At 39.9% G+C, this 27,702-nt stretch overlaps 1 protein-coding gene across 2 annotated transcripts in view; it reads left to right on the top strand.

Moving 5' to 3' along the window:
• PRKAR2B (protein kinase cAMP-dependent type II regulatory subunit beta) overlaps positions 1-27,702 on the top strand; it is a 93,119-nt gene that overhangs the window by 16,610 nt on the left and 48,807 nt on the right. For both annotated transcript variants that reach the window (XM_038562710.1, XM_038562709.1), the window contains exon 2: positions 9,218-9,253. In XM_038562710.1, the coding sequence (XP_038418638.1) occupies positions 9,218-9,253 (36 nt within the window). The remainder of the gene's footprint in view (positions 1-9,217; positions 9,254-27,702) is intronic.

The raw sequence follows: 27,702 nt of genomic DNA, 5'->3' as shown, positions 1-27,702 counted from the left end.
GTTCACAAAAAGGCTTGTATATAAATATTTATAGACACTTTATTCAAAATTGCCCAAACTGGAAACAAATGCCCATCAACAAAGAGAATGGGTAAACAAATTGTGGTATATTTATACAGTGATATGCCCTCAGCAATAAAAAAAGAACAAACTATTGATCCTCTCAACAGCTAGCATGAACCACACGTTTATATGAAATTCAAAAAAAGGCAAAGCTAAACTGTAGTGATAGAGATCCTAAAAGTAGCTTCCAGTGGGATACTGGGGATTGACTGTGTAAGGGGGCTTGTGGCACCTTCTCAGGGTGCTAGGAATGTGTATGTCTTTTTTTTTTTTTTTTAAAGTTTTTATGTTTAAATAATCTCTACACCCACCATGAGGCTTGAATTTACAAACCCTGAGGTCAAGAGTTGCACATTCTGGGATCCCTGGGTGGCATAGCGGTTTGGCGCCTGCCTTTGGCCCAGGGCGCGATCCTGGGGACCTGGGATCAAATCCCATGTCGGGCTCCCGGTGCATGGAGCCTGCTTCTCCCTCTGCCTGTGTCTCTGCCTCTCTTTCTCTCTCTCTCTGTGTGACTATCATAAATAAATAAAAATTAAAAAAAAAAAAAAAAAGAGTTGCACATTCTATAGACTGAGCCAGCCAGGCAAAGTGTTTCCATCTTGAATGGAATGTTGGCTACAAAAATTTATACATTTGTCAAAATTCATCAAATTGTGCATTTCATTGTAGGTCAGTTTCACCTTGATTTTTTAAAAATTGGAAACATGGATCTCTTGAAGTGTTCTTTTCCACATTTTATTTAAGAAGTAGCATTGCTTTCTACACTGTCTTCTGAAATTTTTCATTATTTCTGTTGGACACTACTAACATCTGGGTTACATTTTCATAGGTATAAATGAGGATTGCTTTTTGCTACTTGTACAAAGAGCCAAAGGTTAGTCAAGCTCTACTGTTTCTAAGTCTATTTTATATTTTCGGCCAATACTGTATTTTATATTTTTTAATGCATTATTTTTATTATTATTATTTTTTTATTTTTATTATTTTTTAATGATAAACTTTGTTACATCTTAACACAATAAAAAAACAAAGATACATTCGAGAAAACCATGACCAGGCATATCACAATCAAACCGTTGAAAATCAAAGATGAAAAAAATTATAAAAGCAGCCAGAAGAAAAATGATGCATTATTTACAGAGGAGCAATGATTCAAGACTGTGGATTTCTCCCAGTAGGAGTGTACCCATAGAAAGGGGTGCACTTCGTGTATTAAGGTGCACTTCGGTGTTGCTATGCCATGTCTTTTGGGAAGTGTGTGTATGCCATCACTGAGCTCAATGTGAGGCAAGACACAGCAAGTGAATTCTATCACCATCTTCTGATCTGGAACAGGATTTTCAGGGCTTTGATCTGAACCTGACCCCTCTGGCCCCAGGAAAAACGAAGGCAGGCAGGAGCAGGTCTGTCTGAGGGGAAGCCTCCTGAGCTTTATGATTTATTTAATATGGAGATAGAGAATAAGCACAAGCAGGGGGAGGGGCAGAGGGAGAGGGAGAAGCGGGCTCCCTGCTGAACAGGTAGCCCTACAATGTGGGGCTCCATCCTAGGACCTGGAGATCATGACCTAAACCTGAAGGCAGGTGCTTAACCTACTGAGCCACCCAGGTGGCCCAATGGCCCAGTTTGGCCACCCTGCCATAACTGTATTTTAATTTACAGTCTTCACAAATTTAATACTTGTATGACTATCACTTACTTACGTTTGTCCAATATAATCATTAGATGTCAGGAAACACCCCTATTGTCTTAATTTCCATTAGCAATATTCATTCAGTATTTGTTGAACCTAGTTTATTTCAAGCAGTGTTCTAGACAGTGGGAGACAGCAGTGAAGCAGACAGACAAGGAGGGAAGGACCCTGCCCTCACAGAGCTTGCAGTCTCGGTGAAGGAGGGGTGGGGTGGAGGAAGCTGACAAACTGTATCCTTCTGATTAGACCAGCCTTAATCCTATCCTGATTGATCTTCATTTCAAATCCCTTACACTTTTCTCAGTTACTTTTTCTGAGTCTGTTCTGTTGTGATTTTATGGATGTGTGATACTTCAAACTTTTGTAGCTTTGGGCTTTCCTAATATTAGTAGTCTAGTCTGGATTATTCACTCATACCAACAGATCATTCGTTTCCACGAGTATGCCCTTTGCATATTATTTGAGCACGTAGGTTTAGAAGAGACAGTTAACAGGGCTGCCTGGGTGGCTCAGGAAGGTGGAGCGTCCCACGCTTGATTTCAGCTCAGGTCATGATCTCAGAGTCTTGAGATCGACCCCCTCGTAGTATTCTGGGCTGGTGTGCAGCCTGCTGGAGACTGTAATCCTCCTCCTCCTGCCCCTCTTTGCCTCGCTCTTGAACCTGCATGTTCTTGTTTAAAAAAAAAAAAAAGCCATAAAAGACCATTTCAGTGTTCACAGAAGCAGAGATTGAATTTATGTAGCTTTGACAGTGGCCCATCTCATATCTTCTGTCCTGAGCCCACATTTTGGAATCCTAGAAGGGTTTGGGAACCTTTCGGCATTTTTACTGCCTCCACTCTCTGTGTCGTTCTAGAAGTTTGGCAACCTCAGCTGAAGCTATTTTTTTTCTGTTCCTAAGAAGACATTCTGGGTAAAGTTCTCATGAATTGAAAAGTTGGAAATCGAGTTAATTTATAAGCAAAAGTAAGTAGGAGTGGTTTTCTTCCCAGTGTAATAGTCTATTTTATTGGTGTTTTAAAATATCAGTTATATTTTGAGGAGTTTGGGTTATGAATAGAAAGAACAAAAATGCACATTGTTTTAGTGGTCTTTCAAGCTGGTACTTTCTAAAAGCTCAAGTGTCTATATTTTGTCCGACTCTGCCCAGCCTCCAGCCAGGCTCCATATGTCTGGATGGGTTGGACACCTGACTTCATGCTGTATAATCAGAAAGGAAGAAAAAAATTGGTGCCCCAAATGCCTCCCTCTCCAACAGTTCCCACCATGTCTGATCACAAGTACTTTGAGGGTACGTGGCTCATAATCTGTGTCTCCTTGGGACCATGACTGGGGAGCTCTGGAGAGTACCCTCCAACTGTGGTTCTGTCTGAATCCAAGAGCCCCTCTAGCGGCTGAGTCCCAGTGGATTCTTGGAAACCATGCATCCATCTGGAAACAACCCAGAGGCTCCCAGAACAACAGCAACTAGAGCGTCTGATTACTTAACGAAGGTGGCCAAGGCTGATCCTCCTCTAACAAAAAATACAGAAAATAAATCGTCCTTTTCCGTGTCAGGAATTAAATATGTATAAGAAAGTTTGAAATAGTGTCTGTTAGGTTAATTAGCAAAATATTTCAAGTTTTGTTGTTGTCTATTTGCTTTTCTGCTGTCAGTCTTTTTAAAAAAGTTAATTCCTTTTTGGTTCAAGAGTGAGGCTTCACTTTTAATTTTTGGAAACACGAGCATGAGAGAATTTAATTCATTCTGAGCTACATGTTTTCTGTGTCAAAAATAATTAGCTTAACATGGTCTCCATTTACATAATTTCTAGAATCTTTTATTTAGACAGTTAACAGATCCAGAAAGTGTTTACTGCTGGAAAGGACAATAGGAGAAGAAAGATGCTAATTATTTGGTCAGCTCCAAGATTATTTTATACATGTCTCTTCAGAGTATGTGAACACTATTCTGCTAAAGGTCCATTTCACTGATATGGCTCCAGTATAGACAGGGTCATGGTGTATGTGTGTGTTTAATGAACACAGACAAAACTCAGGGCTCTTACTTCTTTAATTTAGCACTTCTTTCCCAGCATTATGCTCAGAGATGCAAACTATATGCACTGCTAATCAACCTGGCTTGCTTTTTTGAAGACCAAGCTCATTGGCTCATGCTCCCCATGGACTGCTTTTGTTTTTACGGAATTTACGTGTTTTTGGTCTTCTACGGGATTTCTCACCCACCTGATTTTTTGGGTTCGGTCTCTTCAGTCATTGTGTTTGAAAATACCACCTCACGGGGATCCCTGGGTGGCTCAGCGGTTTAGCCCCTGCCTTCAGCCCAGGGCGTGATCCTGGAGACCTGGGATTGAGTCCCACGTTGGGCTCCCTGCATGGAGCCTGCTTCTCCCTCTGCCTGTCTCTGCCTCTCTCTCTCTCTCTCTGAGTCTCTCATGAAAAAATAAAATCTTAAAAAGTAAAAATAAAAAAATAAAAGAAAGTACCACCTCACTTGGTCAAGCTCCCCAGGGCCAAGGACTCTTCCGTGTCCAGTGCCCCCGCATCCACACTCGGGAAAGCAAGTAAAATGAGTGAGACAAGGAGACTTGCTGTGTTTACTTCACAGTTTATTGATTCATGCTGCAGGTGTTCACTTAGCACTGCTCGTCTGCCAGGCACCGCGTTGGCTTGGGGCGTAAAGAGGTGAGAAGATAAGCAGGTCTCGCTGGCACCAGTGGGGACCTGAGTCACTGCGTGGGAAGCTCTCTTCACTGCCAGGAATAGAGAGGCTCCTTCAGGCTTCCTCAGATACTGGAGCATTCTTCTTGTAAGGACGCTCTGAGGTTAAAGAAGGCTTGAATCCATTAGACTTCTGGGCCTCCTGGGAGCAGAGGAGTTAAGACTCGGCTGGTGGAGTATAGCTTGGGAATGGAGAGGATCAGGGCACCGCTGGCCAGACAGGCATGGAGATACTCAGAGGAACACAGGACTCTCAGTATCCCACTGGAATGGCTTTGGGAGAAAATCAAACCTATATAAATATTTCTATGATTTTTCCTTGAGGATTCACTAAGATCTTGGTATAAGGTATAGGACTTTAGTATATTCTTAAGTCACATTTGCTTGTTTCTTCAGGCAGATAATACATTTCCTGTGTTTTTCCTTCTGTATCCTCCTAGTCTGCAGTATTTTGTGTGTGTGTACACGCGCGTGTAAGTAAATACACACAGAAAACCCACAGGATAGGAAAATCTGAAGGTGGAAACCAAGAGTCTGGGAAAACTAAATTTGACTTGTCACATTTGAAAACATCATCTGTTAACCTTTTTTGTGAACTTAATATTGCTTTTTTATGTAGTGTATTCTGAAGATGATAATATGAAAATTGATCATATTAGCTCACAATAAACAATCTCTTATATTTTAATAGAAATTTAGCGTTTACAGGCATCTTCAAGGATTTTTTTAAGTTCTTTAGTTTTTATTATGTTTTTTTTTTAGTTCTTTTCTGAAGTTCTTTTAAAATTCTTTCCTAATTCCCCCCCCCACACACACACACCCCAAAAGGAGGCAGGCAGATCTTTTACTTTTCATATTTTAAGAGTTGAGACTTTAAGTCAAAGTTATACCATCTCCCAGGTTCCCTGACTCCAGTCGGTGGTCCTGCCCATGTGGCTGCCCTCACTGCCAGTGGTATAGAATGTCACCAGTGTCCTTCCTCACCTTCATCCTGCTCCTCTAGTTCCTGAGAGAGAGAGCATCAGGCATACTGGAGCCAGAAAGACATGGCTTTCTTTGTGGCAAGGCCTCCGCCCCGAATCACAGCCTTCTTCCCCATTTGGGTAGCTAGGCTAGAAAATCTAGAGAAATTGTGGAGGTTACTGTTAGCCTGCCAAACGTTTGTTCACGGAACCCTTGTGCTTCATCCCTCCATAAGTGGGCATGGAGGGTTATGGATATAAGGGATGGCCTTCTTGGTAATTGTTGTCAAAACCCAGTGTTTGTCTTGATGGCTGCGTATCACTTGCCTGGTGCACTGTCTCCGTAACTGGCGGATCCCACATCCCATTCACTGTTGGGAGGTGGAAATGATTGTCATGTAACCTTTCCACTCACAATTTAATTTTTTTTTTAAGATTTTATTTATTTACTCATGAGAGACACAGAGAGAGGCAGAGACACAGGCAGAGGGAGGAGCAGGCTCCATGCAGGGAGTCCAACGTGGGACTCGATCCCGGGTCTCCAGGGTCATGACCTGGACTGAAGGCAGCGCTAAACCGCTGAGCCACCCGGGCTGCCCTCCACTCACAATTTAGAAGTTGATACAATTTCTAGCAAAAATATAAAGGAGGAGTAAAGGAAAGTAACTTATAGTCAGTGAAAAGTGTATCAGCAGGTGTGTATTTCAGTATGTTCACGGAGAAGTAACGTAGTTAACAATTTTCCCACTTACATGTGGGATCACTAAGAATATATGAGCTGTGGGGCACCTGGGTGGCTCAGTGAGTTACATATCTGCCTTTGGATCACATCATGATCCTAGGTCCTGGGATCGAGTCCCAGGCTGGGCTCCCTGCTCTGTAGGGAGTCTGGTTCTCCCTCTCTCTCTGCTGTTTCCCTTGCTCGCACTCTCTCACTCTGACAAATAAATAAAATCTCTTTAAAAAAAAAGAATATAAAAGCTGCAAATGTCATCTGATCAAGTGTATTTTATTGGCAGTTTAGATACCTTAAGTGGCATTGCAGCAGTGACCTGATTTTTTGAAATGATGAGTATCTATTAGTAAAATTCCAAACAAAACAGAATACAGAACCCCATCCCCCACAAAAAAGTTCCTTTGTTATTTATCTTGTAGCTGTGCTGTGGAAAACTTAATGTAGAACTGTGTAAAATAACTGTTTATATAAAAACACTGTTAGGATCTAGGATCTGAGGGTTGTGAACTGACTTCTTTGCCAACATGAATGTCTAGCGCGATACGTGAAAGCAGGTTGGGGTATAGCAGTGGGATTCAGGACAGCTCTTTGTTGTATGTTATCCACCAGATGCCAGCGACATCCTCTGAATTATTGTGACAATTGAAAAAATTGCCCTCACAAAATTAGAATGCACCACTGAATGGTGATGGCACTTGTGTTGAAAATCTCTGCCTTATTATACATGTCAGAAAGACTTGGAAACCTGAGGGATCCCAAGAGAACAAAGACTTCCCAACATTTCAGATCAGAAGGTTCTAGTGCTGGGGTTTCATTGTCTCAGGAGGCTGGAGAGGGCAGGAGGAGAATGTCTACTTTCATTTTTCTCCAAGGCTGAGAGGTTTTCTGCTTTCCTCCTGCCTTTGTTGGCCTGCACGATCTCTTGTGCATTCTTGTGATGGAAGCCCTCTCCATTCCCTGTCCTTAGAACTTGCTGGGATGCTTTCTTTACACTAGGTTCTGAAGGAGTTTTGCAAAAGGGGTTTGAAAGTTATTCGAGAAAACTGATGGGGTTTTTTTCCTTTTATGTGGTAAATATACACTACATACAGTTTATCCAAGTCAAGGTTTTATGTAAGTAATTTGTCACTTTGCAAATATATGGCTAAATCATTCTGGTATATAAATAATAATTTTATCTTTTGATCAGTTTGAAAGATACAATTTCCTATAAACTATAGCATTTTAATAATTGGGCTTGTCACACACTTCACAGAATCAATCCTTAATAACAATGGGAGTCAATATGGAAGGAAATATTTATTATTGTGTGATTTCAGGAGTCAGTATTTTTGCTTTCTGTTCTCTGTGTGGCAGCATTTTGGTGCTGGATGTGTCTAGGCTCAGATTCTCCAGCTCTGCCACAGAGTGGCTTTGTGATCTAGGGCAAATCAGGATCTCTGAGCTTTACTGTAAAAAATGTCATCAGTAGCATGGTGATGCCGATATTTAATACAGTGGTTGTAAGGATTAATGTAAAACATTTGACACAGTTTTCTTCTAGTACTTGTTCTACGCATCCACGTTTTTCATGTAGTATAACCAAAGGGCACATAAAATCTTTGTCTTCTTTTTTTTAACTTGACCTAGTTCCACAGTGTAAACAATTTTTATAATTACTGTTTTAAAAGTATCAAAGTATTAAAAAGTATTACAGTATATGATGACATTCTGTTTCTAAATATATTGTGGACATATTGTCCTTTCTGTGTATAATATGAACCTTAAATTTACCTGCTTATCCAAGAAACAAAGCTTTGAAAAACCCCACTTCTTGACCTACCTGCAAGCAAAACCAGGAGGACACAACAGCCCTGAGTTGCGTCTGTGCAGGGGGCCCATGGTAGGCTTCCCAGGTGAGGTGATGCACTTCCACACACAATCTTGAAGTTGCAGCCTTTGGTATACAGCTTCGGAGACCTTGACCTTTGGGTTGCACAGAAATGATCAGAACTATAAATACTAAATCAGAATATCAAGGATATACTCACCTAATAATGATTTCAGTATACGTGAGCATTTTTCATTTTGTTTTCTATTTTTTTCATTGTAAAAATGATGCTGATAAGCAGTATACTGTTGACCAAGAAGGAATTCACTGAAAACTCAAGCAAACAGGCAATTTGGGCAATTAGAATTGCAAATTAGGAGGCACAGATGCAGGTAGAAACCTGAATCTGAGGCCGATCTTGGACGCAAGGAAGCCAAAGAGAGAGCAGGGTTATCTAATCTAAAGGCTGAGAGTGTAGTTCTCATTCAGGTCCTCCGAGCAAAACAACGGATTGAAATGAAGTTTACTGGGATTGGTTGGGCTAATATGCAAATGAGGGGTTGAAGCTTGTTAAACTGCTTTGGCTCCTTTTGAAGTGATGAGTGAGGATGATTCAGGTGTCAGGGTGAGGAGGCCTTTAAACCCCTGCTGAGGGCGTGCAGCTGGCTGAAGGTGGTGGTGGGGTTGTCTTTTCTTTTTTTTTTTTTTAAGTTCATGGTTTTTTCAGGGAGGATATGAATAAATTTCTCTTCCCTTCTGGCCTCCTGATCCCATTTTAAGAGAGACTGTTAGCTAGGGCTGCTTGCTGCACTTTGAACTCTCCCTTTACAAGGCATATTGATTTTTCCTTCTCTAGTAGTATTTCTGTAGGATAAATCTATATGTAGAATGACTTTATTAGAGGACACAAGAAACTTGAATGGCTCTTGGATGTGACTGCCAAATTCTTTTTAAAGATATTATATACATTTACATATTGATCCCCACTGAAGTTGTTTCAGCCATATAGAAGTCGGGATTCTTTTTTGGGGGGGGGCGCGCTGATTTAACAGGTAAAATATTGATTTTTAATTTCTCATTCTTGGCTACTAGTGAATTTATACATTTAATCTGCATATATTTTTGATATTTCCTCGTGCATTACTTACTCATTCTTATTTTTCCTCTATTTAACTTATATAATATGTGTAATAATGTGTAATCATATTATTCTTTTTTTTTTCTTTTAGCTCCGGTAATAAACCGATTCACAAGGCGTGCCTCGGGTAAGTCAGACCATATGATGGATTTTGCTTATTAATGGTGACATTTCTTAAATCACAGTGGTATTGGACAAGAAGGTGCGATGAGAGTAATTGCTGTGGAGTAATGACTTGTCAGTCATTTTCCTCGAAAAAAAACTATCTGATATAATCAAGAATGAGAAAATAATTGGAAATTAACCTGAGTGGCTAAACTTAAAACCAGTGTGCGCCGAGGCTACTGCACCTTTGGAAATGGAGCCTCTCACCCCAATTTGTTTATTCCTGCTGTTGATCAGTTATCTACATGGTTATCGAATGTGTCAGCCACAGGTCAGAAGCAGTGATTTAGAAGATGGGCAAAGGACATCCTAGAATCAGTGACAGGAAAAGGGACAAAAAACAGGGACCACAGACAAGAGACAGGAAAACTCTGAAAATGGAGATATAGGAACCTGTCATCAGGGGGCCATTTGGAAGAGGAGCCAATTGCTTTACATTTGTTTTTGGTTTTTTGGGGTTTTTTTTGCTTTACATTTGTTAATGCCTCTGAGGCTCTTGCCATCCTAAAGATGCCACCATAACCTAATGCCTATTCACCAAGATAGACCTTGGCCACTAACAAGTGCTTGAATTAGATCCACTCATACTCTGTCCTACCTGCATTGGTGGACACAGTTTGAGAGCATGGTTTAAGGAAAGTGAGTTTGGGCATTGAAGTGGATAAACCATTTGGAAGATTTTACTTCTGTGGAATGCCTTCCTCTGTGAAGATAGAGGACAAGTGAAATGTTACTATGTTTGACATGAGAAAATTACTCTTTCCTTGAAATACAACTAGGTTTTTGTTGTTGAAAAACACAAATATTTAGAACAGATCATTTGGACATTTATATAATAGAATTGAGTAATTTATTTAATAAAATTACCTCATTTTCATCTGTGCTGTATTATTAAAGGTGTTTTAAGATTAAGTTTTTTTTAAATTTTTATTTATTTATGATAGTCACAGAGAGAGAGAGAGAGAGAGGCAGAGACATAGGCAGAGGGAGAAGCAGGCTCCATGCACCGGGAGCCCAACGTGGGATTTGATCCCGGGTCTCCAGGATCGCGCCCTGGGCCAAAGGCAGGTGCTAAACTGCTGCGCCACCCAGGGATCCCCCCCCCCTTTTTTTTTAATTTGTCGGCAGTTACTGGTACAATTTAGTCTTATTGTGTAGTGACCAGGCCAGAGAGGAAAGGACCAGGATTAAGAAAATGTGCTATATTGGGATACCATTTACTTTATCCTCCTGAGCTTTTTTTTTTTTTTTTTTTTAATTTTTATTTATTTATGATAGTCACACAGAGAGAGAGAGAGAGAGATAGAGGCAGAGACACAGGCAGAGGGAGAAGCAGGCGCCATGCACCGGGAGCCTGACATGGGATTCGATCCCGGGTCTCCAGGATCGCGCCCTGGGCCAAAGGCAGGCGCCAAATCGCTGCGCCACCCAGGGATCCCCCTCCTGAGCTTTTTGTAATCTGAAGACATATCTAAATATTGCAAACAAAGTGGATTGTAATGACTTTTGTGGAATGAGGAATTAATGTTTATGTCAGCAGGGCATCAGACTTTATTCCAAAGTAGACCCGTCAAGTATGATGGTACTGTGGGTAGGGATATAGTCTTCTGTGAGCAGTGGTGGGAATAAGAGAGGAGAAATAAGAGAGAATCTGTAGTGTGAGGTCTTGTCTTCATGCTGTAAAATTCTTTCCATAGACACATAGTTAGGAGGCTTAAAATAAATCCTCTCCTTTTTTGTGTCAAACTGTGCGACATGACATATTTATATCTGGGCAGGTTGCATCAGTGTTTGTTGTCCAATAAACGTATCATCAACTGACGGTCCAGGGGTTCCAGCATATAGGTTAGCTTTGAAGCACCATTATTTTAGTATCTCCACCACCACTAAATCTGTGTCCAGTCCATTTCAGTAAGACTTGGCTGGAAATGTAGAGAAGACGGAATGCCAGCAAAGAAACCCACATTAAAGACACATGTTGTGTTTCTTCCTAGAACAACAGGAAACAGTCTGATTTAAAGAAAAATAAGGGAGGTGATATCCAGTTCAGGAGTTGTGTTATATATAGCAATAAGCCTTAAAAGGAGTAAAAATTGTTACCCTAGCAATATAACACACTGGAATTCATTATGAGAATGAATCTTGACATTGATTATTTTGTGTACATTTCTAGTCTTTCAGGCAAGGGAAATAAAATTATATTTACTACCTTAGATAAAAACAATGGTATAGGAAGAAAAAAGAGGAATGGGACCTGTTAATCATCTACCTGTCTACAATTTTTTTTACTTTCTTATTTTTTATAAAAGTCTGTCTAAAAATTTTCTGGCAAAGAAGAATATAGAAACAGTCTTAAGCCGTCTTGAGGAGGAAATCTTGTAGTTTTTTAATTCACTTAGTGACTAAAAGTAATTTAGTTTAGTAGTAGAGATATACATCAATTGATTTTAAAGTATTACTGAAAAAATAACCATCTACTTAAAATGTAGAAATTCATATTTGATCATTAACAATATTCCTTAGGATATCTTCTTCTGGTGGAGTTTTATTTCAGAAATACTTTTTTTCTTTTCAGAAATAAACTATAAAATTTATGTAAGACCTATAATTTAGGGGGAAAAATAAGCCAGGTAAAATCAACCAGAAGTTTATGTGACATAGGAGTTTGTTTCTTATTTATCTATTTTCAAATTATGATTACAACAATAAAATGCTGTGTAATATATAGTAATTTACTATGTGTAGTGCTAGTATTCAGTCACTGTTGATTGAATGGAAGTGGAAAAGAGGATGTTACAATATATTTCTAGATTTCTGCCTGAGTTTTCTAAATCTTTGAGGTTTTGGCTTTTGCCAATTCCTACTGCATCTTGCAAAAATAAGTATCTGAACCAGAGTACTTCGAACAAACTGTTTCTCTCTTTTGGGCCTTTTTCTTTTATTATAGTTCAGGAGGATGAGGGGATGTTTACATTAAGCAAGTGTTTAACAAATACGTTATTTAGAATCATTTTTACACCTTCCATCTCACTGTTTCTGCTAAACTCTCTTCATGTGTTTTCAGTGCCTGCCCACAAACCCGTCAGTTTTTATTTCTATAAGTAGAAGGAATCCATGTCACTTAGCATTTTCAAACAGAATTCCTAAAATCCTAGGAGTCTGTAGAGGTTTCAGGGCTTCCTAAGCTCGTTTTCCACTAGGTGCGGGCGCGAATAAAAGTCCTAGAGTATAGGATGATTAATAGCAACAAACACAGGTGGGCATTAGATTGGTTAAGTTCTGCAAAACATGATTGAAACTGTCAGGTGTCTTCTGAAATCCAGATGGAATGTATCTTTTGGATCTTCCTGACAGCACCCCATAACAGTAAGTCTATTATTTATTTTTTTACTGTGTATTGAGCTTTGGTTGATGTATAACATTGTGTGTGTTTCAAGGGTACAGTGTGTTGATTTCATACCTTCATATAGTATGATATGATTACCCACAGCCTTTTTTTTAAACAGGACCCAATAATCCTTTTTTGAACAAAAGAAATCCTACTGCCCTTTTTTCTTAACCCATTTCTACTCTAATCACTGCTTATTGGTACGTCTTTTTTATATGCACAGAAGTCCTACATAATCTACTTTACAATCACATAAACTATTAGGTGATGATATAACATACATAAAATTAACGTAAAATACACATAGTCTCTTTTAGAATTTTGATGGAATTAGAGTGAACATTGACAGTTTGGAGTATTTTGGAAGATTCTTCTTCTTGGAATAATGGAAGTACATCATTTATCCTTATCGTTATTATAAGAAATTAATGGTAGTATGTAGACAATTGTTCAATAAATCTTTGAAGAGTAAAACTTATGCAGACAACAGTCCTGTTGCTTCTTTGTTCGTCTAGTATATCATATGGGAAATCTCTAGAGCGTGGGATTTCACAGACTTGAGTTCAAACCACCTGTTTACTGTGTGATTTTGCACGTAAGTCATTTACCACATTGAGTTTTACTTTCATATTTTCACTTTGTTTCGGTTTGGGATCATAAGAGCTGCAGTCACACTTGCTACAAATGGTTAAGCTAGATGGTTTTTGTAAAGCAGAGTAGCTAGGCTCTCAAAAATGTTAGTGGTCAGCTATCTTCTGAACATAGTGTAAAAGAAAAAACAATAAAGGCTTCAGTGCTGTGCCACAGCCTGTCATAAATAAGCCTCAGAGAGTCATAACACTCCTTGATATCATCATTTAATAGGGGACATCTTCTTTTACTGTCTGCACATTATGGTTTTTAGAAAGAGTATAATGGTTTTCCTCTGTGGTTTTGTCTGAATTGAAAAAAAAATGAAATTTCTCATTACTCTTGAGATGGTGCCTTGAGGGATGAATTCATGTCAGACCTCTCTCTGTGTTTTAACCCCAGGACTTTATTTTGAAGTGAAGCTTATAGAAAAGTTCGAGGAATAATTCAATGAACACTCTTCTCTAGATTTCCCAGTTGTTCATATTTTGCCGCATTTGTAGGCTCTTCTTCCATCCGTACACATGGTCATGCCCACGCTTTGTTTTTTCACTGAATCTTTTAGGAATTCTGAGTATTCAAGGGTATCTCCTAAGAACAAGGTCATTCTGCATAATATTACACTCAGGGAATTTAACCTTGATACAGTGCTGTTATCTCTCTAGAGTCCAGTGCTCTTAGTTGTCTTGATGTAGCCTCTGTTCTTCTCTATCTGAGCTGATTCAAAGGTTTTTTTTTTTTTTTTTTTTAGATTTTTATTTACTTATTTGACAGAACAAGCTGTGGGGAGGGCAGAAGGAGAGGGAGAAGCAGACTCCCTGCTGACTTGGGGCTTGATCCCAGACCTAGAGACCATCCCCCAAGCCACTGAGCCACCCAGGCACCCCTGATTCAAGGATTTTTATATTGCATTTAATTTTCATGGCTCCATTTTTCTGATCTTTCATAAACTGACTCCCTGGAATTTTTGAAATCTGTTTTGTTTTTTTGAAAGATTTTGTTTATTTATTCATGAGAGAGAGAGGCAGAGACATGGGCAGAGGGAGAAGCAGGCTCCCTCTGGGGAGCCCCATGTGGGACTTGATCCCAGGACCCCGGGATCACAACCTGAGTCAAAGGCAGATGCTTAACCACTGAGCCATCTAGGTGCCCCTGAAATCTGTCATTCTTGAAGTTATGAAGGTTCTCCCTACCAATGAAATAGTTCCCTGTATCACCAGCTCTGAATTCTTAGCTTGTGTGGACACATCCACAGTCTGGTCACAGTGCCCTGTTGGTGTCCATGAAGCCTTTGCGCTGAGCCTTGCTTTATTTAGTATTACTTTCACGGACTGCTGTTGAGCATTATTTGTTCTAGTGCATAATTATTTCTTATAATAGAAGTGAAAATGGAACTCCAAATTATGAATTTGGTAATTTTCTTTTCTCCATGTAGATAATTAGCCATACTTCAGTTTTTAGCCATAACATGAACATTGAATTTTATAGTATATTTTTAACAGAGCTAAAATTTTATAATTTTCTCTACTCTGGCATTTGGAGTAATTCAGAGGTGAAATTAAGTCTTTAAATTTCACACCCCCACTGTGTAAAATGATATATTAAAAACTCAGTAAAATCACCAAAAACAGAAAATGATTAGTCCCCAAGATAGTAGTGAAATAACAGAAGTTCAGATTTTTTATTGACTCCAATTCAGGGAACATATGCTTCCTTGATTCAGGGAACATATGCTTCCTTTTGTTTTGTTGTGGAAATATTTTGTAGCCTTGGTGTTCATTGTTTTTTTTCTTTAAAGTTATATGATGAGAGCTTTTAACCCTCTTGGGGTTTTTTTTTTCTTTGAAAGGTCATACTCATGTTGTCAAACTCATTTGCTAGAGTGAATATATTTACATTTATAATTTATTTTTGAAATGAGCTTCGTTTTGAAAGCTTACTTTAAGCTTAGTAATTACCAACATTAGATAATGCACATTGGGAAAATATTCCTTTAATTAATCTCCTAATTAATTCTGCAGACATTGACTGCATCCCTACTGTGTGCCAGATACAGTGCTAGGGCTGCAAGAAGAGTAATATACAGCCCTTAGGAAGTTCACGGTCTAGCAGGAGGCTGGCCGTGAGTGCCTCAGTGTGGGTGAATACTGTAACCTCCAGGAAGGGAAAAGGAGAAAATATAGAGTTCTTGCAGGGTGTGGCTCACGGAAAGGGTGCTAGTCATTAGGGGTTTTATGGAACCCTAGAACGTGTGTTTCAACAGGAAAACAAGGTGAGTATTTGTGCCTTACCACTAGTAGCTAGCTGTTTTTATTCTAAAGTCCTTTCTCCTAGTGTGCCACACTGCACCACCTTGCCTCAGTATCAGGTATCGGTGGCATGGAGGAAGCAGATGCCCATGGCCATGGACAGGGGCTTAAGGCCAGGATTTACTTCGCCTTTAACTTACCATTCTTTCAAAATCTAAAGTGTCTCTTTCAGAGAAGGCAGTATAGGCTCTGGATTCAGAGAAACTGAATACTGGAATTGGAATAATAGCTCCACTACTCTCATATCCACTTAAGACAAGTGGGGCAGGGGACAGGGTGGGGGGCTTAGTCACCTAGCTAAGGCTCCATTACTCCAGGTATAAAAGGGAGTAACGCATCTCTCACAAGATCATTGTAGTGATTAGACAGTAGATAATCCATGAAACCCACAACACACTGTTCTCTCCAGCTTCTCCCTCCAGTGGGGTGCAAGTCCAAGCCACTGTATACACCTGTTGCCACTCTGTGTCCAGACTAATTCTCCCCTATGGTTCCTTACAAATAAAACCAAGTGAGCAGGGGAGGTGCTGCTTGGGTCTCATCCGTATCCTCTTCCCTCTCCTCCTTCGTGCTCTGGTGGTGCTGATTTATTGGCACTTACTAAGCATCCATGTTCCTGTATGCCTTAGCATGCTGTGGGAAAGAGAGCCCTGTACAGTCTGTGCGCAGGGTTGAGGCTCTGGTGGTTCTTTGTAAGGCCTAGGAATGCTGATAGACTGTCTCAAGGCCAGTGAGAAATTCAATTATCTCGAACTTAATTGCATTTTCTTCAAAGTTTTCTTTGAGCCCTCTAGGAAAGGTGGTAATAAAAAAACGATGGGCACGGCAGGTCGTCTCCTTCTGCTCTCAGGGTAGTGTCCTCAGAGTCCTCACATCAGCAGTTGTGGAAGGACTTGGCAGGTGGCTTGGGAAGCCTTTGTAGCCTATTCAGTCCCTTGTGTGTCCTGGTTCCTGGCATTGTCCTATAGAACAGACATGAGCAGGTGGTGTACACGACCATACCCTGATTATGGTCAGAGTTCAGGTCACTGCTCCACAAACGCTCTGTGTGAAGGATCAGCTTCCCTGCCCCCAATCCATTGAAGACCAGAACTTTTGTAAAATATGATAAAATTGCCACTGCAGTGTCAGCTTGCTCTTACACCTTACCCACCCCTACTCTGTGCTCCTCTCACTGTGCGCTGCTGTGCTTTAGGGGCCATGACTTTGGTGTGCTCTGTCGGAGATAGGAATATTCTCATGAAATGTCTTTTCATAAAGGGAAATTACACATTCCCAAATAACTGATAATTAAACCAAAACCAAAATCCATAATTTACTACTTCGGCATTTTGTGAGAACAGACAGCAGTGTGAACGGTGCCTCTTGGAGCTGGAGAACGGTGGCATACACCCACCGTGTCCCAGACCCATGGGACGCAGGTTGTTGCCTCTGCCTGGCACCTGCCTGTTCACATTTGGAGCACTCCAGAAGCTTTGCTTCCCTGGCCTTCCTGTAGCTCACCTCTCAACCATGTCCCTCACCCTTCAGCATTCTTTCTTTCTCTCTGAATGCCATCCACATATAGAGCAGGTACTCAAGCTGCTGTTACTGTTCATACATCATTTGAAACCATGGCTGTTTGTTCACACATCTCTTTCCCTTTCCTAAACTGTGAACATTGTAATTGATTAATTTGAGAGAAGAGAAAAAGTAGTACGCAAAGTAAGGAAGTGAGAGTCTTGGAGGAATGGGGAGATTTGGGCAGATGTGCACAATGGGGTTTAAGATTCCCGAGGGAAGCACCAGCAGGTGTGTGATTATGGGTGAGGCTGAAACTAAAGAGATTTGAGGATGAGCTTGGACACCGAAGTTGTCTGTGATGATGGCAAAACTGGAATGTGAAGAGCATGGAGCCAGATACCTATCAAGAGGGGCACCTGAACCCGTGAATCTCAGAGAAGCCCCCCGCATTGGCATAGGGGTACCCAGTAGTGGTGTGAATGCCTGCGTGGGGAGCTATGAAGTCCCTCACTGTCTTTTGGGTCCTGCAGTGTGCAGGAAGTAGGGCGTTCTAAGAGAGGTGGTGTTCCTGGAGAAGAACCGGGTTTCAGCTAAGGTGGGGATATGTTGGGAGTGCTTTGTAAAAGAACTTGGGGGTGGGGAAAAATATTGGAAAAGAAGGTGGGATATATGGGAGGAATCCACAGGTTAGTACTTCATTCAATTGAGCAAATGTTTACTGAGCAGTTACCATTGCCAGACACTGGGTATGGCAGCAGGAAACGCTCCCTGACCTCGAGATACTATAATCCCACGGGAGAAGCTTGAAAGAATGTGGACATGATGTTGGAGAGAAAGACAGTGGTTGTCTGGAGTCTTGCATCTTGTGGGTGACCAAGGTAATAGCAAAGCGGACATGTTTGGATCAGGGGTCTTCAGGTTATAATGTATTCACTATGGAGGCTTTTTAAAACTTTCTTTAGGGTGAATTCTATCAAGTTTCTAGTGAGAGCACTTTAACTGATACTTAAGTACAAGAGACTATAGAGTGTAGAAATGAAGAGCTTGGATTTGAGGTCATTCTCCCATTTCTTGATCAGATATTCAACATGAAGTGTTTGGCACGGAGCTCTGCCTGAGGCAGGCAGACGTTGTTGAGGATCTTGGTTGCACCACTTATGAGGGTGTGACAGTGAGGTGAGGGTCACTGTGTGACCTTGGGCAGCTTACTTAAACCATCTTCTGTAAAACAACTGAGTAATTCATGGAGTGAATGCAGGCAAAGCTGCCCTATGTTTAAAAAAAAAAATTTTTTTTAAGCACAATGCCTGGCACATAGTGAGTGCTAAATAAAATTTATATATCCTTAGGCTCAATTTATTAAATTTTACTCTAGCAAAAATACCATAATATTAGTATCTCTATTTTCTCCTATAATTTACCCTACTTAATTTTAACTGGCCAGAGGACATAATCCTGCGTCTCTCCTACGGCTAATTCTCCTACCCCAAACTTGGATTGACATGACATTGTATTAATATTTGTGGGAAATGGAAAAGATTTCTCTCAGGGGTAACATCCTTTAGCTTTTTAGATAAAATTAGAAAAACAACTTTAGTCTCCCCTAGATTATAAATTATATTCTTTGACAGTTATTGTGAGAATAGATTGATCTGCCTTTTAAAATTTAACTGTTAACTTTAATCAGGTGTGTGTAAATGCAGCCCTCCCCCCCCCCATCACACTGGACCAGTACTTCTAGGAGCTGATTGCTAGAAAGTGTTACTGTTACCGGATTCTGAGTCTCTGAGAGCCAGCAGTGTGTTTTATACTAGTCATGGGGCAGCCCCGGTGGCGCAGTGGTTTAGCACCACCTGCAGCCCAGGGTGTGATCCTGAAGACCCGGGATCGAGTCCCACATAGGGCTCCCTGCATGGAGCCTGCTTCTGCCTCAATCTCATTCTGTGTCTCTCATGAATAAATAAATAAAATCTTTATATATATATATTAGTCATTTGATTATGTTTTCTGATAATTTAAAAAATTAATGACACAACTTGAAAACCAAAAAGTGAATCTGGATCTTCTCTTTCTTTTACCATCTTCAGCCTTGAGTTACTAAAACCACAGGATGTTGAGTTGTAGTTGTTGCTTTACTAAAGCAATATAATTAAACTGCTAAAAAATTAAAATATAGATTAATGATATATTGTTTTCAGAATGGTAGAAAAAAGAGTTTTTTCATTTAAACACCAAATAGCTTATATAATTGTGTTTTTGACCTGTTTCAAGGAATATGAATATTCTTTATTGACCTCCATCAGAAAAGATAGAACTGGCCGTCTCCTTAGGTATTTGAAAACAATTCCAAGTTGTAGCTCCCATTTAAAAATAGATGTAGATAGTCTAATATGCTCATTGCATAATATAAAGTAACAGGGTACCAGACTCAAGGTGTTCCAGAAGAGGTACGGGGCATGCTGTGAGGTCATTTACAGAGCTTAGTTTCCACAGGTTGCTGAGTAGTAATCTGCAGTAGAAACTGAAAACTTACACTTACCATAGGTTACTTTGGTGGCTTTCTTTTTTTTTATTTATTTATTTATTTATTTTTCTTTGGTGGCTTTCTAACAGTAAACTTACTTTTGGGGCTCCTGGCTGGCTCCATTGGAGGAGCATGCGACTGCTGATCTCTCAGGATTGTGAAACTGAGCTTTGCATGAGCGTAGAGATTACTAAGAAGAATAAACTTAAAAAAAAAATTAAAAATAAAAGCAAACTACTACTTTCAAGTTACCTTTTTATTTGGTCTTTTCACTTCATTCAATCTCTTAGCCCTGTTACAGTGCAACTTTTCTTCCTTCAGTGCATTTACATGAAGGGGACAGTTTATTTCTCAGATTGAGAGCTGCTCTTGGAATTAGAATAATGAGAATGCTTATAATCCAGAATTATATTTTCACAGATTAAAAAATAAACATTTATGTTGTATTACATAGGCAAGGAAGGTCAAAGTTAAATGAAAGTAAAACTTTCTTTAGTAAAATCATCTTTTTAAAAGGGATTCTTGATGTTAAACTATATAGATGGTGGAACTGAAGTCTTTTGGATGCTTGTTGTAACTGTAGGAGAGTCACCCTGTGTGTCCCATCCCTGGGCAGAGTCACCCCTGTATGTCCCTACCCCCACCCCCAACAGAGATTCTGAGTCAGAGGTCATTATATAATGTGAAAGCAGCCTGTGAGCCCTGTTAAAAGCTAAACTGAGGCATATTAAAAATTTGAAGAGTTTATTTGTGCAAAAATTTATTTAAATCGTGCAGCTTCCAGTCTAGCAGATAGAAAGGAGCTCCAGGAGCTGTATAAAATTAAAGACTTGTTGGCAGAAGAGAGTGGGGACAGAGAGGTTCCATGAGGCAAAGAGGTCGGTTGGTTCCTTCAGGGCCACTTTCTTTCAGGGGATGGCGGGGGTTTGCCTCACTAGTGCTGACTAGATGGTTCCTGATCAAAAGTCGAAAGAATCCATCTCTGGCACAGCTGGAACTGTGATCAAGTCTCAGTTTGGTGACCTGAGGCTTAGCGTAAGTGACTATTTTCGGCCTTTTGTCACTTGTGGGCCTTGTCTTTTCACAGTCCCAAGTGTTTTTCAATGAAGTTGTAATTCCCAGAGCTTTTTTCTCCTCACTTTTTTGGTTAAAGAATACATTTCTCTAACAAGGGAAGTAGCCTAAAAGTGTGAATAAGGATCAGTTATTTTGGTTATGAACCTTACTAGTCTCATTTGTGAAAGTAGATGATGATGTGGTGCTAAAATGTGCACAGCAGTCGGCTGTGTGCCAGGCCCTCATGCTCAACTCTGCTTTCCCTGGGTTAATCTATGAGAATCACTACCACTGTATTTGAAGGACATTTTCTTATTATTGCCATTTTACAAGTGTGGAACCTGAGCCACAAAGAGTTTCACATGCCCAAGACCATGTTCTTTTTATTTTTTAGTGTTACTAATTTATTATTTAATGGAATCAACTAGGGGCACGTGGGTGGCTCAGTTGGTTAAGCGTCCAACTTTTGGTCTCCATTCAGGTCTTGATCTCAAGGTCTTGATCTCAGGGTCATGAGTTCGGGCTCACATTGAGCTCCACGCTGGGCACGGAGCCTACTTTAAAAAAGAAAAACAGAATCACCTAGTTTTTACCTCTTTTGTTAAATAGGAGTGCTAGCTCTGTTTCCTTGGTATAACTTTCATCCTGAATTTCGAAATTGTATTAAATATTTTATACACTAAATTCCAACAAAGTAGAAAAAAAGCAATTGTTTAATTTCTAGTGCTGGCATTGACTACTCTTCCAGGTGAAACATGTAACTTGTTGTTGTTTAATAACATCCCAGGTATTCCTATATTTTAATCAGTTCATTGTCCAAATTTTCTGTGCCCAGGTTTACAAAATGGTTTGCATTCTAACGGTTTTAGCAGTCAACTTGAATGATTTAGATTTCTTTCTTTCTTTCTTTCTTTCTTTCTTTCTTTCTTTCTTTCTTTCTTTCTTTCTTTCTTTCTTTCCTTTCCTTTCTTCTTTCTTCCTTTCCTTTCCTTTCCTTTCCTTTCCTTTCCTTTCCTTTCCTTTCCTTTCCTTTCCTTTCCTTTCCTTTCCTTTCCTTTCCTTTCCTTTCCTTTCCTTTCCTTTTCTTTTCTTTCTTTTCTTTTTCTTTTCTTTCTTTTTCTTTCATCAGAGAAAGGTTTACTAGAAAATTCTCATCCCGGGGTGCCTGGGCGGCTCACTCAGTTGAATGTCCAACTCTTGGTTTCAGCTCAGGTCATGATCTCAGGGGCCTGAGATTGAGCCTTACGTGTGGATCCATGCTCAGTAGGGTGCCTGCTTGAGAGTCTCTCTCCCTTCCCCTCCCCCACTCACACAATTACTCCCTCTCTCCTTAAAATAGATAAATCTTAGAAAGAAAAGAAAAGAAAGAAAAGAAGGAAGGAAAGAAAAGGAAGGAAGGAAAGAAAAAAAGGAAAGGAAGGAAAGCAAGCAAGCGAGTGAGCTGTCATCCTGCAGTGTCAACCGGTGTGGCATGTGCTGTGGTACTACCTACCACTTATTAAAACAATCCAGGGGAAATATACTTTTTTCTGAAGCGATCCTTGTGCAAAATGTAACATAAGCAGTTTCTGGTCTGTCCTGTGCTCTGCCTCTGGCCCTTGACCTGCTTATTCAAATTAATTCCGATCTAAAACTAAGTATTATCCCCTTCCCTTTTCAAGGGGAAATCTGAAAATACTAGGTTGCCACCCAAATTAATGGAGAAGTACCTAGAAATAATGTATGCTGTGATACTATTTGTTTTGATATGAAATTAACTACATTTTAGAAGTGATTTGCTTGCACTTTAGTCATGGTTTTTATTTCATTTTGTTTCTTCCTGGAGAGAGGGAGGGGAAAAAAAACCTTTAGTATTGGGAAAAGTCACTTAATTTATACCGTAATGACTGCCATCTGTATATTTTTCAGGGGACTGCAAATCTAACAGAAGCTGACTGATGCAAGTTTCCCGAAGGAAGATGTTAAGAATTGAATAAGTCATGTTTGCTTTGTGTGCAGAATTGTATTATTAAATATTATACTTATTTGCGATTATGGATTCTATAAACAACAACAGCAAAAAGATGTAGTTATATCTGTTTGTATACACTGAAAACCAATGAGACCAGCACATAAAGCAGTATCTGAAAATGTAATTTGTGAGATGTGATGATTTGGAAGGGATAGTGTAGGCATGGGTGGAGAGCCAGGGCGAGAGGTGCTGGTTTGCTTATTCTCTCCATTTTAACTGGAAATCAATTCCAGCTCTCCTGTATCTATAGCAACAATAAGTCAGGATTGATTTTCTTTCTTTCTTTCTTTCTTTTAGTCTTGCGTGATTCGTAGGGAGGGAGGGAGGGGGGGGGGGGAGGAATGAAGGAGGGAAGGAAGGAAGGAAGGGAAGGAGGGAAGGAATCCATCAGGAAGGAGGGGGGAAGTAATAAGGGAAGGAAGTGAAGGGAAGGAAGGAAGGAAGGCTCCGGCTTTTCCTTCCTTCTTCCTTCCTTCCTTTCTTTCTTCGCTTTCCTTATGCTTCTTCTTTCCTTCTTCTTCCTTTCTTCCTTTCTTCCTTTCTTTCTTTCTTTTTTTCTCTTCTTTCTCTTCTTTCTCTTCTTTTTCTTTCTTTCACCTTTTTAATGATGAGGTTATGTCTCCCACTGTATATTAAGTTCAACTGGTAAAATTTTTCTAAAATGGTCTCCTTGTGAATCAATATCCATGTTTCTTATAGCTGTGATCAGTGTTATATCACTGATCATTTAAAGGTTTTTAAAAAAGATTTATTTTAGAGAGAGATCACACATGTGTTGTGCACTCAATACACATGAGTGGGGGAGGTTAAGGAAATCCTCAAGCCGACTCCTCGCTGAGTATGGAACCCACAGCAGTGGCTCAGTCCGAGGATCCTGAGGTCATGACCTGAGCCAAAATCAACTGACTGAGCCATCCACACGCCCCTCATTTAAAGATTAAAAAATAATTTAAAAAAATATTTTATTTATTCACGAGAGACACAGAAAGAGGCAGAGACATAGGCAGAGGGAGAAGGAGGCTCCTCGTGGGGAGCCCAGTGTGCGGCCCAATCCCAGGACCCCAAGGGTCATGCTCTGAGCCAAAGGCAGACGCTCAACCACTGAGCCATCCAAGTACCCCTAAAGATTTTTTTTTTTAATTTTTATTTATTTATTTATTTTATTTATGATAGTCACACACACAGAGAGAGAGAGAGGCAGAGACACAGGCAGAGGGAGAAGCAGGCTCCATGCACCGGGAGCCCGACGTGGGATTCGATCCCGGGTCTCCAGGATCGCACCCTGGGCCAAAGGCAGGTGCCAAACCGCTGCGCCACCCAGGGATCCCTAAAGATTTTTTAAATGATAAAATGGGCACATGCTCATGGGGAAAGTCAAGTAGTCTAAAAGGGTACTAAAATTACTTGTTTCTCATGCTGTTCCCACACCCAGCCCTGGAGATCACCACTGTTAACATTTTCTTGAGTACTCTACTGGACATTTTTATGCCTCTGCATATTTAGTTGGAATTAAAATGATACCGAACTTTCCATGTTGTCCTTTTCACCTGACAGTATATCCCGGACAGCTATTCATGTCCTCACATCTAGAAGTGCCTCATTCTTATTTTAATGCCTGAATTGTATTCCATTATATGGGATGTATTAAAATTTATAGGTGTTTAAATTTCAGGGACGCGTGGTTTTGCATAATCATACCAGTAAACCTATAGGATATATTTCTAAAAGAGGGATTGCTTAGTAAATGGTACGAGCATTTATACAGGTATTGTCAAACTGCCCCCTAAATTGGATATTAATTTATATTCTCCTTTTATGTTTAACATAGTGTGAAACAGTATTGTAGAATTTTTAAATGTTAATCATTTTAATAGGTCAATTATGTTTTCAGTTGGCATTTTAAAAAATTTATGAGTGAGGCTTAGCATTTTTTCATTACTGTTGACCATTTGTTTTTTTTTTTAGTCAAGTGCCTGTTCAGTTTTTTTTACCCGTACTGATTTGATAAGTGTTTGAGCTTGGAGGTCAGACGGCTTTGTGTTCAGATTTGGTCTTTGCCACTCACTAGTTATTTAACCTTGAGAGGGTTATTTCATCTCTTTGAACTTCACTCATAGGGTATTGTTTAGTGATTAATGAGATAGTGCAAAATGCTTCACATTTCCTATAGTAAGAATATATGTTTGCTAGCAGCATTACTAATACTACTGAGATCTTTTAAAAATTAAAAGTAGTATTTGTCAAATGCCTTCATAGCATTCATATGATCTTTTGATTCTTCTAACATAATGATATGGTGTTGTGTTGATAGATTTTCTAATATTGAACTATTCTTTTATTCTTAAGATGAACTCTGCTTGGTTATAACATTAATTACTAATCTTGTGCTTGAAATGTAATTAAGACATACCAACTATTGGACAGCCCTGGTGGCTCAGCGGTTTGGTTTAGCGCTGCCTTCAGTTGGGGGTGTGATCCTGGAGACTCGGGATTGAGTCCCACATCAGGCTCCCTGCATGGAGCCTGCTTCTCTCTCTGCCTGTGTGTCTGCCTCTCTCTCTCTCATTCTCTCTCTCTTTCTCTCTGTCATGAATAAATAAAATCTTAAAAAAAAAAGACATACCAGCTATTATTTTAATATAAATCAAAACACATTTTATAACGCAGAATCAAGCTCTGAATTTTAGGTCTATTTCAGAGAGCTGAATGTTGTTGAATGTGTTTTCCTGATTTAGGTGAATAATTAGGGATCAGAGCTAGGAATGACCTATTTAGGAACTGTTGGTTGAAGCACCTGCTTATCCCAACAAGACGCGTTTATCATGATTTGGATGTACTTTCCAGGTCTTGCCTGAAGTGTCACCTCCTGGGAGAGGCATGCTCCCCGCCGCCCCAAAAGGTGTCACATGTCTACTCCTGGAAGAACCAAATCACCTGATAGATTCCCCGACAGATTGACATGCCATTAGTTGAGGATTAGCTCCTGAAAGAATCTGCTGAGAAGCAGGCAGCCAGAGGGAAGCTTGCTAGATTCAGACTTTGCACTCCAGATGGGCTAAGGGACTTTGGAGCAGTTATTTAACTTCTCTGGGCCTCAGTTTCCTTATCTAAAAAATGGGGATGATAACAGTACCTTACACAAAAAGTTGATGGGAGGATTACCTGACATATTTTAAATCAGAGAATGTTGAGGTAGTTGGCAGCCACAGTTTAGTTGATGGGAAGGTTTGTGAGAAGGCTAGTAGAAAATAGGGTTACAGACCTAGGAAGAACAGGGTAGGGTGGTGGGGCTTTGAGGGGAGCTTTTGGTGGGGATTTGTGTAGAGGCCTGGAGTTTATTCTCATTCACAGACAAGTTTAAATGTTTATTCTATTTCATCCTGATGCTTTTTGATAGCTTAAACCAAAGATACCAATCTGTTTTTCAAGGTTTACTTCTCATATAATGCCTAGGCACGTGGCATTTATTTAGTTAATCACAGCAATTCTACAAAGTAGGTCTTAATAGCCACATTTTCAAGATGGGAAAAACTGCATTTAATAATGCTTGGTAATGTATAAGGGTCAGGCAGTTAATAAGTGGCAGGAAAATAAAAACAGCTGAGATGTGCTTAGGTCTGTCTGAATCATGTGTTCTTTCTCTACACTGTAAATCAGTTACTTCTGTATAGTCACAGATAATAATTTATATTCCTGCCTTAACAGATGAATTAATCTCCCTAACCAGCTGGTAGAGGCAGGAAGCCTGATTAGTGCTTCCATTGTCATAAACACCAGGCACAGCTTTACAAATGAAGAGTCAATAAATTGGAATGGTTTTCTGTTAGTTTTCCTAAAGCTAGAGGCATGTTGTGTATGGTAAAACAAAAGTTTAATACTTAATAAATGAGTTGTTTGCAGGGTGCATGTGTCATTTTCATAAAAACACTAAGACTGTTTTAAAAAAAAATACCAACCGGTGGTTCTGAAATCCATGGAACATTAAAAAAAAAAAAAAAAAATTGACCTAAAGCTGACTTTATTCTGCTATAACAGCAAAATTTGGTGGAATAGAATAATTTCAGTTTTGCAGAGGACCTTTATCATTTTTATTCTCTGGTTAATATCCTAGATGAGCAAGCATGGATACTCCCATCAGAGCCACACGTGGGCCTTGACTTTGGTGTCACCTACTTTTGTTATTAGAATTTTGTTGAGTTTGAACTTGTTATCTTGTAAGTACCACTTTTTTTTTTTTTTTTTTTTTAAGATTTTATTTCTTTGGCAGAACAGAAGCAGGGGGAGTAGCAAAGGGAGGGAGAAACAGGCTCCACACTGAGCAGGGAGCCCAATACAGGGCTCGATCCCAGGACCCCAGGATCATGACCTGAGCCAAAGGCAGACATTTAACCAACTGGGCCACCCAGGTGCCCCAAATATCACTTTCTAATCAATGACTGCTCTGTGGTTTTTATTCTTAGTTACTTTTTGGCAGTTGGTTGGACCTTTTGTTATTTTCTTTTCCTTGTCCAGATCTTTTTAAACCAAGGTTCTCCTTCATTTCTTGGTTGTCAGTAACTGAAACGTACATTGAAATTAAACAAGCAAAAATGGGAAGTTTATTGAAATCGTGGGGGTGGGGTGCTCTGAAAGTCATCTAGCCTTCTGGAGGGCAGGCCTGAAGCTGGGCCTCGGAAGGAACTAGAATCTGGGTTTTGAATACTGTTAAGAATCTCTCTGTCTCTGTCCTCTGATCCTCTTTTGCTGTAGGCTGCTCTCTCCATGAGGTTGGGGATAGGACACCACAGCTCTACACACTCTACAGCAGCGGCCACCAGAAAGAGACTGACCTTGGTATTCTCTGTGATTCAGGCCCCCCCAGGCCAGGGAAGGGTTCTGATTAAACTAGTCCACCCGTCTTGGCTTGTTCTGGACGCTCTCATTTGTCCCTCTGGGGACCACAGAGGGTTTTGAAACCCTGACCTCATCTGAGACTAATTTCAGCCAACCC

Source organism: Canis lupus, chromosome 18 (genome assembly GCF_011100685.1).
Source record: "Canis lupus familiaris isolate Mischka breed German Shepherd chromosome 18, alternate assembly UU_Cfam_GSD_1.0, whole genome shotgun sequence".
Classification (NCBI taxonomy): domain Eukaryota; kingdom Metazoa; phylum Chordata; class Mammalia; order Carnivora; family Canidae; genus Canis; species Canis lupus.
The sequence above is the reverse complement of the archived record's forward strand: the minus strand, read 5'-3'. Positions and strand labels throughout refer to the sequence as shown.